Consider the following 15,586-nt stretch of genomic DNA (forward strand, 5'->3'; position numbering starts at 1 on the left):
TCTGAGCCCCGCGATCGGGGCAGGGAAGAGGCAGGTCCCGCGCTCAGGGAGGCTCCTACTCCCGGTAAGTCCCCAGGAGAGGAGCAAAGCGGGGCCCGCACAGATACTCACCAACGGCCGCAGGACAATGCAGTTACTTGCCTTCCATCAAATCCCACCCGTAGCCTTCCGCGTGACACAGCCTAACCCCCTTTGAGTGTAGCCGAATCCTCCAGTCAGCGACCAGACCGGTGTTCTGCTCCCTAGAGTGCCCCGCTCTGGGGGCGGGACTTACTTGTCTCTCCTCACTCAAGTTCGGTTGCGTCGCAAACGCCAGTGTTTGCAGTTTGAAAGCAGGCGCGGGAGGCCGCGGGAAGCGTTGCCGCTCGCGGATTGGCTGGGGATCTTAGCCAATAGCTGTTAGGGGCGGTAGGGTTCTAGTGGACCTCACCTAGTGGCCGGTCCTTTATCCTCCTTTTTGCCCTCATTGTGCATCCCAGGCCTACAGCTGGGAGGAACCCTAATAGTGAGGGGACGTGGGACATGCACACACCAGGGGGGTTTCCATGTAGTTATGAAACCAACATGTGATGCCGCACCACAAAACATGTCAGGCCATAGCAACACAATGGCACCCTGACATAGCAACAAGACATGACATCCACTGCAACATGCAATTGCATCACAGCAAGAGCCTATGACCATCTTAGGCTGAAATGTGCTGGCATCATATAGATGTCATGCGATGAGAGTTCTGAAACTGATTTCGAGATTAGTTGTTTGAGTGGGGCTTGTGGTTGATTATTAAATTGATTATTGCTTGATTTCTTAATAAATCTCTGTGGGAGACAGGTGTATGAATAATGCTGCATATCACATGCTTGTATTGTAACATTTCCCCATTCACTGATATCACTAGCTGATTAGGACATCCATTTGTCCCTTTTCTGAATGATAGCATTGGCTGGAACCTTACAGATGTGCCCTCCATAGGGAAGCCAATCAGTCAACATATATTGAGTCTGGAAATAAGTGGCACCAATTCAGATACTTTAGGGGCAGGGGTCAAATTCCAGTCCTTCCTCTGGAGAGACCACATCCTGGTCCCTTCTCATCCCATTCTTCCTTCCACGGGGACCCATGGTCTGCCTTAGGCATAGAGTCTCCCCTTTCCCTTATCCATACAGTGCACATGCCAGTGGTTCCAGGAGCTTAGTTCTGAGGGGAGGTCTCTGCATTCTGCTGTATTAGAACACACTCCCTGTGTGCCAAGTCACACCACCATTTGGCCCGGCTATCCCACCATCTGGACAGAGGGGCACCTAGCCAAATCTGAGTGGTATTTCAATCTCATGTGCCAGGTCACAATCCCAGTCATGGAAACTTCCTGTTTTGTGGGGTGGCTGAGTCAAATTTCTATGATGTTGCAGCTAAAAGGAGACGCTGGGCTGCTCCAGCAGTAGTCATGTTGATTAGCACAGGTCCACTGCTTAAGAATGGTCAGGCCATGGCTTGCTGGTGCCATATAAAATTTTGAACAAGTACAAAAATCTTGGGGAGGAGGGACATTTGCCTCTCCAAATGATGCTAAGTGCTGGGCATATTTTAAGTGTAGCTGGTTTTATTAATACACATACACTAGTTTGAAGTGGTAAAAACATTCAGGGCAATCCCCTTTGTCAGCACTTTCAGCCCAACACCATTGCTTGAGTCTCAGAGAACATCTCTGCCTCAAGAATTTATTATAATCAGAAACCCATGGCAAAAGCCAAAACTCTCCTGCTGCTCAAAGAACTCCACACGTACTGCCTGTACCATAAATTTGCATAACAAAATTAACAATACAGAGGGTCTTCCCCAGTATGGATCATTTGCTCATCTGCTAAGAAAAAGAATATGTGTAACCCCACCACCCGTTAACACCTTCCATAAACAGTATAATTCCACTCCTTAAATCAGCATTAAATCATATAAACTTCAGAAGTCCTGATAGAGACATATTGAGGCAGGTAAGAGCACACAGATATTCGTGTGTGTTATAACATTTTATTTATTGAAATTATCCAAATACAAATTTTAATTTGTTCAAGCAAATTTCTGTTATTTCAGTGGAATCTGCATGCACTTTGATAAAGGGACTGAAATGCTCTGCATTTCCAGTGTGGTTTTCCAAAGTACATCTGTGTCCTTCCTCATGGGTCTGACTAACATCTTAATAATACTTAGCACAGATAGAGCTTTACATGCATTAACCAGTTCTTACAACTTCAGTTGCAAAGTAATATCCCCATGGGCACAGAAAGGTGAAGTGACTTGCATAGGCATGCTTGCCAATTCATGTCACAGACTTTTCTCAGAGGCTCTGACATGGTTTTCAGGGAAACTTTCTAGAATTCTGCCACTGTCCCCAGGATAATGTACTTTGTACGCAGTAGCTGGCACACAGAGAGGGTCAGGGACCTATTAATACATAAATGATAGAGGCCTCTCTGTTTTTTAGAAAAGACGAACTGGAGTTCTAGTGATTTAATCTAGAAAGTACTGGTATGTCTGTTGTCAGTAGCATATGGATGTGTTACAGCAGCACCTGAGTTGTATCTGTAGTCTTCAGGATTCTTCCGTTTTCTCCCTTCCACAACAACAGATTCTGAGATATGACTTGATTATTCCATCAATGTACCTTTTAGCCAGCTTCTTTTCCCTCTTTTCTCTCACAATTTTGCTTCAATGACACCCAAGAGAAGCCCAAGCCATAAAGTTTGGGCTCTAACCCAAATTTTCCTAAAGGGTATGGACATTGAATTTCAGTGTGGAGGTTTAAGTCTATTTCTCATCAAGCTATAAATACCATACCACATACTAGATGTTTTCTGCATACATCTGTCCATGAAGGAAAAATGAAAGTCCTAGGACAATCGTTTCTCAATATCAAATTCAGACAACTCTTCTTCCGTGGCCCCAGAACCCCAAATGCTTTGTTTTTCAAGTCTTGGGAGGCTTTCAATTAATTCTGGCAGAAGTGGAGTTCTATACACTCTCACTTTCTACCTCCTTCCTTCCACCTCCAACTTTGAAGAGGAAACAGAGCAACTGCATGCAGTTCTCTTTCACACACAAACAGCCAAAGGGTTCTGTCTGCTCCCCCTTCGGCTTCATGTGCTTGTATTGAGTAAGTTACACGGTGGCTCTCTAGCTAAGAGGGAGAGTGTGCCGAGTACCAGTCCAGCACCTAACACCACTTCGCCAGCAACTGTACAAAGCTCTTCAATGACTCTCTTTGGGGCTCTGGTCCACAGATTAGAACCTTTGCTGTGAGCAAACAGAAGTAACAGTCTTCAGTACTGAAGGCACAAAATAGGAACCATGCTAGACAGTTATCAAGGCAATCAACTACAGACATTTCAAAGCTTCTCCTTCCTTCAACATGCGCATGTGAGCTTAATATCCTCATGACTTTATTACACGAGACAAAAGATTATAGTTTTTTTAGGCCTAGAAACTGATGAAAAAACAGGGGAAATCATTTCACACTGCTTAAAAAATGGCTCGTCAAAATAATCAGATTTTCCCTTCAATGGAAGGCCCTCAGTTACCAGGTCCTTTATCCTATTTACGAGCCTTTCTTTTTTCAAGAAGCAAAGATATATCTCTGTAACATCCTATAACATGTTCGTATTGAATGGAGGACACAGAATTTCCTTATTTTTAGTAAAGCTCACTTACCACAGGATAATGGAATTGAATTTGGCAAGGGGTAGGTACAGTTGATGGTGCCAAAAGGCATCACTTATTTTAAAACCAAGAAAGGATGCCCTTACTAGAGCTGGGCTAATTATTTTCCACAAATAATTTATTCCCCTAAAAATGCAGTTTTGATTGACCCAGAGCTATTTGTGAATTTATGTAGCTTTTTTCTACCCAAAAACAAATCTTTATTTTGATTTTTCAGAATCTCCAGCAAACTGAAAAATCCATTATTCGGCCAGCTCTAACCCTTAGATAACTCCCCACAAAGGCCTTCAGTTCCACTTCCACTTCCTCTCTCCTATTACTCATTGAAATACTGCTCCTTAACTACCAATAAACTACTGACTCTCTCAGATACATTGATTACAGGTTCGTTCAGATTTACAGCATTTATTGTGACAAAACAGAATATATTTTCTTAAAAAGACATTTCAATATTTAGGATCAAATGGAATCTAAGTAAGCAAGGGGCAGATATCACATCATTTTGGAGAAAAAGTTTGTACAATAATCTCTAGAACATGCCAAATTCAATTTTTTTTTAAATATTTCCCCCCTCAAAATGCATCATTTGTCTCATTCAGTTTCTCTAATTTGTCAATATCAATGGAATCAATGAAAAATATATTTAACTTAGTTTTAAAAAGAGAGACATTTCCAGTAATTGTTGACAATAATAGTAAAATTATATGCAAGACACAAAAATATTAGAATCTAGCACGCTTGCTCTTTGATACATTCTATTTCAAAATTACACTTCATTTACATATCTTTATTTCCATTTAGTAAATGTTGCATAATCTCAAATCTTTGAGCAGTCAGACAATGATTAAAAAACTGATTGTTACTAAGGAAACAGGCAACCTTTCTGTATTGTGTATGCCATTCATTTTAAACATTATTTGCTATTAAAGTGCTATGATAAGCAAAATGAAATAAAGTTAGTGTCTACTGTAAGCAAGTGACGTTAGTAATATTCAAATCATTTGTTTTGGCAAGTAGTTCTAAACCTACACATGTTCATGTATCCACTTGAAACTAATCCAATATAAATAATATTTGTTTCCAATAATTCCACAACTAAAAGGCACATACTAATGTCCCAGCAGTTTGTTCAAGTGAGCTTTTCCATGTATAAGTTTAATTGTGCTTTTAAATAGTTACTGATTCAGTATGACTTGAAAGTGATATCTGTGCATGTCTTTTTTTCCCAAATGGATCTCTCACTCTCCAGGGGTTTCATTTTGCTAAGATTAACACTATATATATCTATATGTATATAGCTATGCATATTGAGCTCTATAGATCTACATAGATATACATATATTCATACATACACATGAAAAGAAGTCTTCCATAACAGCAGCTGAAAAGTACAGTTTATTCTTTTTGAGTTGGCTTTGTAGTAATGAAGTTTAATAGTCAATGCAGTTTTCACAAATTAATTGCCTTGGGAATTTTGAGATCCAACAGTGTTATTTGTTGTATTGCGTGTGTCCTGTGTTACTCTGTTTTCTCACTGGCTGTTTCAAGCTCAGTTCACTTCCAGAAGAGATGATTGGCAGATTATTTTCCATGTGGTAGCGAATAAGATGACCCACACTATCAAACACATGGTCTTTGGTTCTGACCTTTAAAGAAAGCAAAAGAATTGATTAAGTTTATTTTCAATCAAAAATTATCACTTTGAAGTTAACAAGAATTAAAGCCACTGAATTCATCAGGATCAATAGACAGGGTTGCAGTGACACACACTTTAACAGAACAAATAGTTTAAATATTCTTCTGTTATCTGTTTTGCTGCTGGTTTTCCTATGTGCCAGCCAGAAGTAACACCTGTGATACCCTGTCTTGTGCTGGTTACATATTCTGCTATGGTGACATCATACCCATTGCACAAGCAAGAGAGAAAGGGGAAGTTGATGGAATGTGTGCAGAATTGGGCACAGGGGCACACAGCTGTGAAAGGGAGCAAAGCCACAATTTTTTCTCCCAAGAGGCACTCTCCTCTCTCCCTCTAGCAAATGCTCTCTGGTTCACTCCTGCCAGTTACAAATATCACTCAGGGAAGCTTCTCTAGCAGCTATACAGAAGTCCTAGAAGGTTAGATTTCAGGTGCTACAACTGACTCTTTCCATTATCTTTTCTGCATCTGGAAACCCTTTACTGGTCAATTTTATTGTCGGATGCTATCAGCATTTGATTATAGCAACATTTAATACTCAAAGGATGTGTTAATTATACATCCATGTGAGACAGCTAATTACAATAATGACCACACTCTTAAAAGTCTTGGGGTGAAGTCCTAGTCCCACTGAAGTCATTGGCAAAACTGCTGTTAACATCAACAGAACCTGCATTTCATCCTTGGCAGTTTAATATGCATTTTGCCTTTGAAATGTTGGAGCAAACCAGTACCTTTTTACGAGATATTTTCCATACATGGATTATCCATACCTTGCCTTCAGGATCCACCAACAGTAAATGCTTTGCTTGCCCTCCTTGCAATCCACTCAATACATATTGACCAGGTGACGTTGCACTCTCTCGCACCAAAAAATCCCCATCGTTGACCAAGAGGGTCTCTGCTGCTTTCCTGTTTAATTTGTCATGGTAACAAACTTCATTCCTTAATTGTTGCTTTATTTGTGGCAGAACACATACACTATCCATGTTGGTTGCGGCACGCTGCTGAGCAGCTTCCGGCAATCCTAAATTAAATGAAAGGAAAGATGTTGGACCCTTCACTCAAAACTTCTGCATAAACACAAGAGATATAAAAATGTTTATACCACTGAAACCCTGGGAGAGTCAAATGATTCAGATTTGAATCAGTAATCAAACCAGTCTTCCAGATAGTAATAATAGTTAACATTTTCAAAGCCTTATGCACACAGTAATATTCACAGCACTCCCCACCAAGTTAGGTAAAATTTATCACCCCCATTTTACACATGTAGAAAATTTGTAAAGTGTGAGATCCATTAAATAGTTAGTTAGTTCTCATGTTGCTAGGTAACAGGAACAGGGATTAGCCATTAAAAAGTTTGTTCTGATATTGTAGCGTTTGGGTTTTGTGTTGCAGTGGTTGAGTGGGGTGGGTTTCTCTGGGAAAGAATCACGAAGTTTAGAAGCTTAGAGGAGATTCCATCTTGCAACTGTATATCTGAATGTGGCATGTATTAGAAAGATGTTGTTTATGTAGTTCAAAGAACTACATACATACACAAAAATACTTTTGTAGAGATGCGTGAGTTGTAAAACATTCTGTCTTATACCAAAATCTACAGACAAAATTCTTGGTTTGTTTGTATGGTTACTTTTACCTATTGTATTACTAGCACATGCAAAATGACAAAGAACACAGTCTGATTATTTGTGATCTGATAGGTATTTTGTTTAAAAAAGAAAATCAGATCTTTCCTGCAAAACAAGTTTGTCTTTTGGCTACATTATTTACAGATCTATTTTTTCATTCTTCTTTAGCTGGCACTGAAGAGAATGCCACATCTAATTGTGAGGGTCATGTTGAATAACTCCAGCTATGTACAGAAGTATAAGATAATATAACTGATACAGCCAGAAAGGAAGCATTTAGAACATGATGCATCTGCTAAGCAAAACCAAAATGTTACTAAACACAACAACAGTATAGGTGGGTTGCGATACAGCCAGTCAGGCCTCAAATGACTCATAGGCAACATTTATCTTAGAAAACTGACTGGTATCACTGTTTCAATGCAATTTTGCTAGCAGGGCATACTCTGGCCTCTTTAAAGAGGGATTCTCCAGCACAAAAGAGACCCAAAGATCCAAGCTGGGAAAGTCTTCATGCCCAGAGGGGGTCTCTAATGCAGGTCTCCCTAGTCTCCATCCCCTTCTCTCTGTGTGGACCCCAAGCCAATTGCATAAGTGGTTCAGGAAGGGAGAAGATAAGAAATAAGGTGCAAATTTTTAACAGTCAGGGTAATTGACCATTAGAACAACTCACCTATGGACATGATGGATTCTCCATCACTTGGAGTCTTTTGAATCAAATCTGGATGTCTTTCTGAAAGATCTGCTACAGTTCAAAGCAAAGTTATGGGCTTGATGTAGCAATTACTGGGTAAAGTTCTCTGAGCTGATTTATGTAGGACATGAGACTAGATGAGCATAATGGTCCCTTACAATCTTAAAATCTATGAAATTGCAGCAGAGGCAGTTGACCTCCCTTGGGTCAGAATGGGTAAGATTTACATGCAGAGGACCATCTCATATCCTGAGGACATGATAATGGCCCTACGTTTTCAAAGCAGCTTCAGGGACTACCTGTCATTCCCTGTGAAAGTTATAACCCTATGCATTTTATTGCTATTGATCAACTTCAGAAAACAGAAGTTAGATCTACCCATTGCTTGTCAACATTTCTAATCTTTGGTGCTGCTTATCCTGAATTTAACAGCCAAAAGGGGTGCCTAGCAGTTACAAGATTTTTTCCCCTCCCAAATTATTATGGAGAAAACAGATTCCTTCCCCATGCATTCAGGTGACAAAATCCTCATTTCAAGGCTTAGAAAAAGATTTCATTGAAATATGAACCTACTCTCATGACACAGCGGGCTCCCATAGACCTTGGCTGATGCAAGACCTCTAGCTGTTTGCAAGGTCTGAGTGTTGATGTAACAAGGGTCATCAAAAAGATCCATTTTGCAAGCAGGTTTCAGTAAGGATACATCTTTTTTTGCCTTCAGTGATCTTTCACCATAGTTACCTGTAATGAATGGCAATATACATTATATCTTCTTTTTTACAAAGCTAAAAAAACCCAACAGCTGCATCTGAATGTTGCAGCTTTGACATTTCCACTTAAACCCTTCACGGACAAAAGAAAAATGTGCCAAATTATCTCATTTGTCTTTATTTCTGAAAAGCATAACGTTCAACATCCTAACCATTTTAGAGTTAAAATGGGGTCATCAACACTGCTCAAGCTCTTGGTTTAACTCTGCTCCTACTGAAGTCAATAGTAAATCTCCCACTGACTTCAGTGAGAGCAATTTAGGCCAAAACTGAGTAATCTTGAAAACCCCACCCTGAAGCTCTCTGTAAGGTTCACTGAAAATTATAGGAGTGGGTACTTATAATAAGAGTATTTTATGTATTTATTGTCAAAATATATGCAGTTTTTCTTAACTTTTCTTTAGGTTTCTCATCTCAGGGTTCCTAATGCCCTAGTATTGAGTATGTGGCTGATTATTTTTACTGGCCCTGGATAATTCTGAATAAATTAACTTTTTGCACCTGATTCAGGTGTAAAAACATCCATTGAGTCTAATGGGATCTCTGATCTCTCCTCATTTTGGGAGCAATTTGTATGAGAGCAGACTAAAAAGAGCTTGGCTTGTTTAGCCTAGCACAACAAAGGTGCAGAAGAGATCTGATTGCTCTCTGTAAATAAATCAGGGTACACCAGGGAGACAGAAGAGCTATTAAAACTAATGAACAATGTCAGCACAAGAACAAAAGGGTATAATTTCAGGCTATAAACGAGAAGAAGGTTTCTAACTGTCAGAGGAGTGACATTCTGGAACAGCCTCCTAGTTTTAAAATGAGTTTGTAAGTTTATCAATAGGATGACTGGACTTGAGGACTCAGGAGGTCCCTTCCGATCCTAATGTATGTCTTTATGGAGACACACTGCACATCCTCAGTTCTGTTGCAAAATCCTTTCCCCTCCCTAGGAGCATTTTGGGAAGAGAAGGGATTTCTTCCTTTCCCTGCCCCTGAAGGGTTGAGAGGTCAGAGCTGATTGATGCTTTGTAGCTCTGCCTGGTGAGCCAGAGGAGTATCGCTCATAGGGTCTTAATTCAGGAGAGGGTTAACAGAGCAGCAGGGTATTAAGGGAATAGTATTCAGCTAGCCAAAGAGTGACCATGTTTGTGCTATTTATCACATTTATTATTTATTCATCCTTCATATGTAGAAATTAGTTGCTTCTCTTGTAAACATGGCAAATGCAGAAATATTGCAAATAAAGAAATTTAACACCACCATGTGGACAGTGTAACACAGTCCCCACCAGGAATTTTTAAAAGGGCCTCGTTGTATGAGGAAAAGGATGGAGCCAAAGAAACGTGTCCAGTGGCATCAGCAGTGCCACGTGAAGCCCAAAAAAGGAAGGGGCGCCTACTGATATCAGAGAGCAAGTTTCCCCACCATGAAGATGACTTGGAGCTTACAATTAGCCACATGAAGGGAAACCAGGGAAAGCTCAAGTGAAGAAACAGAGTTAAGATCAGATTTGAGACTAGGACTCCCTTTAACACTGGAATCAAGGCCACAAACATGCTCCTTCTGGAATATCACAGGGATGCTGACAGTTCTGACCCTGTAATGCATGTGTATATTCTGTAAGAGTTGGGTCAGAGCTAGTTAAGCAGGGGAGCATCTTTCTTCCTTGCAGGAGATGAAAGAAAATAAAGTAACAAAGGGCTACTGTATGGTGTCAGGACAAGTAAAATTGGTAAAACCACCAGCAGGCATAAAAATGGATTAACACCCCTTTGAAAAGTTGTAAGGCTTTTTTGTCTGCCCCTCAGCCAGGGAACTATCATGACCTAATACGCAGAACACTTTTCTTTATTATATCAAAAATCTCAGCACTTCCAGACAGTCTGGCTCAACTGAAATCTAGATATGCAGGGGAAGGAAGACATAGCACATACCCACTGATATGTTTTCTTCTGGACAGTTTTCATATATGTTGATGCATTTTGGGCTGCCAGCCTGGAAGAATCACACAATTTACTCTCAATTGTTAATAAACTTCAGATAGCATTTCAATATAAACCATAAACTCCAGTGATCCCTGGACAACAAATTTCCCCATCCCCTCAAACAATAGTCAGTGCTGATGCTTTGCTTCCCATTGACTATTCCAATGACGCATGTCCCAATCCCCATGAAGAGTCCAAGCTCCACGGCAGTCAATGGAAGGCTTTGAAAATATGGGTACACAGCCAGTCTCTGATGGATGGGAGAGAGAAGCTTGGTTCTATGTTTGCATTTTATGCCATGTTTGTAGCATGTTACAGAAACAAAACAGTCTTAATATATTGACTAGCAAAGCATTAATACTCAACATACTGGGAACAGTAACCCTTCCTCCTCTAATGAGTAACCCTTATTTTGATTTTATTCCTAAGGATATTTTCAGGAAGACAGAATGTTGGTTGCCAAGCAGGAGCTCTGCTTCTGGGACCAATTCCTCACCTGAAATCATAACCCACTGTTTGTAACATCACAATTAGTTGCTAGGGAGATGACTATGATGTCACAAGCGGGAATCAGATTTCATTTGAGGAATATGCAGCAGGATTAGATCAACTCCTAGGCAATGAAGCTCCTGTTTTCATGCAAATATTTCTTGCAATAAAAACAGGGAGAGAGAATACAGACAACATGGCATGGAAGCAGAATGGTCACACTGTTGTCTGAACGGCATTCAAGAATTTTCAAGACTGAAAGGAAGTACTGAGAAAAACAACACCTGGGTTGGGGGTAGGAGGAATAGAGTCTCACGGCAGTGAACTAGAGTTCGGTTACATCTCCTGGGGTTGTGTTGTCCTTCCTCAATAAGCCTCTGCTGCAAAGCCACAAGCATAACTGAGACATCCTCTCCCAGCCCCACTCCTGGAGGTTTTTGAATGCAGACTCAGAGTTCCGCAAGCAGAGCCAGCTGGTCGTACCCACTTCCCTGTGCTTGGGAGTGCTGACCAGTACACACTACAATCAAAGGAACTATCCCAGTGAGCTCTTAAGTCTGTTGTTTTCACTCCCTGATTTTCTGAGTCCTGGGTGTGCCTAGGTTCAGGGTTTGTCTACCCTTAAAGTCTCAGAGACCTTTGGATCATTTGAAAGCACGCTGCATCTTGAAACACACTAGAATTACTGAAAACTGCATCTCATACATGCAGAATTCAGTGCGGAGTGATGGCGTGGTCTGACCATGGAACTGGGAGCTGGCAAATCCTAAGGGTTTGCAGGTGTGTGGTCTTGAACAAGCCATTTAAATCTATGACCCACTTTTTCCCCATCTCAAGAGGTGATACCTGCTCTCCCATAGGTATGTAAGGATGAATCAGTTAATGTCGATAAAGTGCTTTGAGATTCAAATATGTGCTAAGTGTAATTAAAACTGACCTAAAAACCCCTTCCCAAGCCAAGTAGGATTTGGTTGTGGTTATGTTCATATGCTCTCCACCACAGTAAGTTATTATCCCTTCCCAAGAACAGTAGTGAATAGAAATACCTGAAATAAACATGCTTACCAAACAGTATTGCTTTTCACATTGTATGGGACAGTTTTCCCTTTGGTCTATTTGCACTTTCATTCGCATGTCTAATAGTCCACCTGTAGGAGGTTCTTTCCCTGGAATTTCATTGTAATATTCATGATCCTCCTTCTTCTGTATATTCCAAGCTGATCCATCAAGATTCATCACTTCACTGAAAAATGAACCAGCACACGAAACGAACCATGTAATCAAATGATTCTCAGGGTAAACACGTTCCATGAGTCTGTCCACAACAAAACTAGCCATACAAATGCCATTGTTCCCGATGTTAAAAGCTGTTTGATTAAATCCTTTCACTCAGCTACTTCTTTATTTTCCCAGCTATTGTGATTTATTTTAATCACCCATAACTCAGTTGGCAGGGATGGCATAGATACTTCCTTAACATTGGGATGGTCTGCATTCTCTTAGCCATGAAAATGATACAAGAGCCACTTTTGGCAATGTTTTACCCTCAGAGTGGATGCTGTTCATTAATGCACCTCTTATCTTGTCTGCATAAAGCAAGTGTGTGGGACTTATAAAGGGAAATCAAAACCTCATGTGGAATTTGGGCAGCAGTTATATAAGCCTGGAATTGCTTTAGGAAATCAAATATGGCTACAACAAATACAGTTTTCCAGAGTGGAATCTAGTCTAATTTAAAAAAAAACAATCAATAGAACAAGACTTTCAGCTGGAAGCAAACACTAAAGCCTTGTCTACATGGTGCAATAGTGCATTTAAGCGTGTCACATACTAACTGGCGTGTGCTCAAAGTTCCTTAGTGTGCGTGTTAACATAGTAGTGTTTGAAATGGGACTCCATTAATGTGCACTAGGGAAATGTGAGTGCATGCCAGTAGGATCTACGTGGGCTTATTTAGAATTCATACCCCAATGATGTGCATAACCTCATTGTGTAGACAAGCCCTAAATGGCATCATCAATGGTGCACATTTTCCCGCATGCCGTGAACCAAATGATGATGGCTTCAACATTCAGCTGATACACTGCAAAAGTAGGTGGCGTTTCCTGCACTATGCCTCTCTTCCAAAAATAACAGCGCATTTGGAATCTTACCTCTCTGTGCAACAAGAAGATAATTGGATAAAAGGCCACAAGCAGGAAAGAGATAAAGTTCAAGTACTTGATTATGTGACACACAGGTCAAGTATTTGATTATATGATTCACAGTCGTTTGGAAGTGGGTGACTCAGTCACACAGCACTATCGGAGGGAAGTCTTCTGTATGGGGACTGTTCTCCTGGACTGGCTGAAGGCTGGACTAAATAATCTAATCAACCATTTCCATTTCTAATTTCTGTGATTTACGTATGATGTAACCTAGCATGATTTCACAGGGAAGATCATCTTTATACTTATTGCCCCCTGAGGTAACAGGTTAGTATTGGAATGTGGAGGGAGAGAAATTATTTAATAAATGAAAAATATCATTAAGGTGGTATTGTTATTATTGTTGTGGGTTGGGTTAAACGTTACTGAAGCTGTGGGTATAGAAGCTGCCTTTCTTCAGGATAATTATAAAAAGCAATGAAGCACCTTTATGGACTAGATAGTTGAAACTGTAGGGATCTTTACCCAGACCAAAGCCGCATGCAAGGCTGGAGTAGGAGTTAGCCTTGTGCCCAAAGGGAGTTCTGCTGTGAGTTGATAAACTTGACTGGGGGAAACGAATTGTACCGGAGTGGTATGTCTAGTGCATGGGACATAAGCAATGGAAAATGCAACAGAAATAGAAAGCCAAGGAGCCAGCAGAACAATCACTGGGAGTGTGGCCCTGAGAAAAAGACTAGGGTGAGAGGTTTTGGGGAGAGAGTGCTTGTCTGAAAGAGGCTTGGAACTGTGAACAAATAAACTATCCCCTGTTGTTTGAGTCTGTGGTCAAGGAAACAGGACTCTGTACATTCTTTGAAAATAAACAGGACTGCATCAAAGAAACACCTGGCTCCATCACCAGCTTATCTTCCTAACTTAAACAACTCAAGCTCCCAAATTTTGTCCAACAGCCCAGATCAAAAACGGGTAACATTTTTTAACGTTTCTATTGTGGTAGCACATAAAGGTCACAACCTGGTTGGGTCTCATTCTGCAAGACACTGTACACGACATTATAAAAAAGGTAGTCCTTGCTCTAAGAGGGCAACGTGACAAAGACAATAGGATGTGTGCAGTTCTCAGCCATTCAGTAGCAGTGACCACAATTTGCCACCTGCCTAGTGACTACCAACTTGCAGTGTCCTTTACGTGTTGAAGCAGAGGTTAGTTTTGAATAGGGAGCTGAAGGAAGATAGTGGCAGCTTTGCAGATTCAGACTGGGAGCTTTTCTCACTCGTAACGGGCAGCACGGGAGAAAGCATGTAAGTGCTTGTTAAAGAAGCAGGTGATTGAGGCTGACATCATGGGCAGAGTGAAAGTGTGGATCAACCTTGCTATGATAGGTTGGAGAGGTGGGCAGGGGATAAACTGCAGGGGGTTTTGAAAGTAAGGACAAGAAGTTTGTGTCTGATGCAATGGAGATGGGGGAACCAATGGAGAAACTTAAAGATGGGAGAGCGGCAACAAACTCAGAGCAACAAGCCAAGATGATCTTCACAGCCATGTTTTAATAGACTTTAGGGGGACAAGGTTGCAGGCACCGAAGGCAGACAGCAGGAGATTAGAGCAGTGAAAGCATGCGATGATCAGGGCTTGGACCAGAGTCTTGGCAGCATGGGCAGGAAGAAAAGGTTGGCTCTTGGAGCTGTTGTGCAGAAAGTAGCAGCAAGATTTAGACCTGGGCCTGTAACCGTGGTTCAAAGCCGAAGACAAAGCCAAAGATAAAGCCAAGATGACGGACTTGAGCAACAAGGAGGATAGTGGTGTTGCTTGCTGGGATAAGGAAAGGGGAGGGCTTTGGGGGAAACACCAGGCACTCGGGTTTTGGCCATGTTAGGTTTCAGTTGATGAGTGGACATCTGCAAGGAGATGTCAGACCGATAGGCTGAGATTGTATGTGTCCCTAGGATTTCTCTGCTGTGTTGGTCAGGGCATATGGAGGGGTGAAGCTAAGTGTCTGACAATTCCCAGCCTACTCCCTGCCCAGCTGCTGTGGAGAATGAGCTTGTGCTTACTCCTGTGTGCCCACACCAGAGTCTGCACAGCCCTTGGAGAAGCATTCTTACTTGCCCTTATTCCCATCTGCAGGCATATAGTCCAAGTAATAATCTAGCCCCTCTATTTTTAATAATGTAGCTAAGTGCAGAACTCCAGGTACACCCTTCACACATTCAAATTCCAAGTTGCACTTGTGTTTATTTCAGTATGTGAGGCTGCTCTAAGTCAGGTCAGATAGAATTTCGGCTCCCAACAGGGCCAGAATCAGGAGAGCAGAAAGGTGGCTAAGAGTTACCTTTCCCCCCACCAACCCCCTCTCTAGAGCTGTACTGAACATAAACTTGGAACAGCTGAGGTTGGAGTTCAAGGTAAGCACAATATTTAGAGAGCAGAACTTGCTCATTTCACTTACTCTGTCCCTATTTG

General features: G+C 41.2%; 2 protein-coding genes across 5 annotated transcripts in view; both read right to left on the minus strand.

The window, feature by feature from the left end:
• Window positions 1-181, minus strand: part of CEP152 (centrosomal protein 152) — a 48,482-nt gene extending 48,301 nt beyond the window's left edge. For all 3 annotated transcript variants that reach the window (XR_004371386.2, XM_032762961.2, XM_075069646.1), the window contains exon 1: window positions 112-181. The gene's annotated coding sequence lies outside the window, so the exon portion shown is untranslated. The remainder of the gene's footprint in view (window positions 1-111) is intronic.
• Window positions 182-2,033: 1,852 nt separating this feature from the next.
• The window catches only part of SHC4 (SHC adaptor protein 4), a 76,065-nt gene continuing 62,512 nt past the window's right edge, over window positions 2,034-15,586 (minus strand). For both annotated transcript variants that reach the window (XM_032762986.1, XM_032762978.1), the window contains 5 exons: window positions 12,039-12,216; window positions 10,434-10,494; window positions 8,312-8,479; window positions 6,184-6,437; window positions 2,034-5,357 (listed from right to left, as the gene is read on the minus strand). In XM_032762986.1, the coding sequence (XP_032618877.1) occupies window positions 5,202-5,357; window positions 6,184-6,437; window positions 8,312-8,479; window positions 10,434-10,494; window positions 12,039-12,216 (817 nt within the window). In that variant the 3' untranslated portion in view covers window positions 2,034-5,201. The remainder of the gene's footprint in view (window positions 5,358-6,183; window positions 6,438-8,311; window positions 8,480-10,433; window positions 10,495-12,038; window positions 12,217-15,586) is intronic.

Source organism: Chelonoidis abingdonii, chromosome 9 (genome assembly GCF_003597395.2).
Source record: "Chelonoidis abingdonii isolate Lonesome George chromosome 9, CheloAbing_2.0, whole genome shotgun sequence".
NCBI lineage: Eukaryota > Metazoa > Chordata > Testudines > Testudinidae > Chelonoidis > Chelonoidis abingdonii.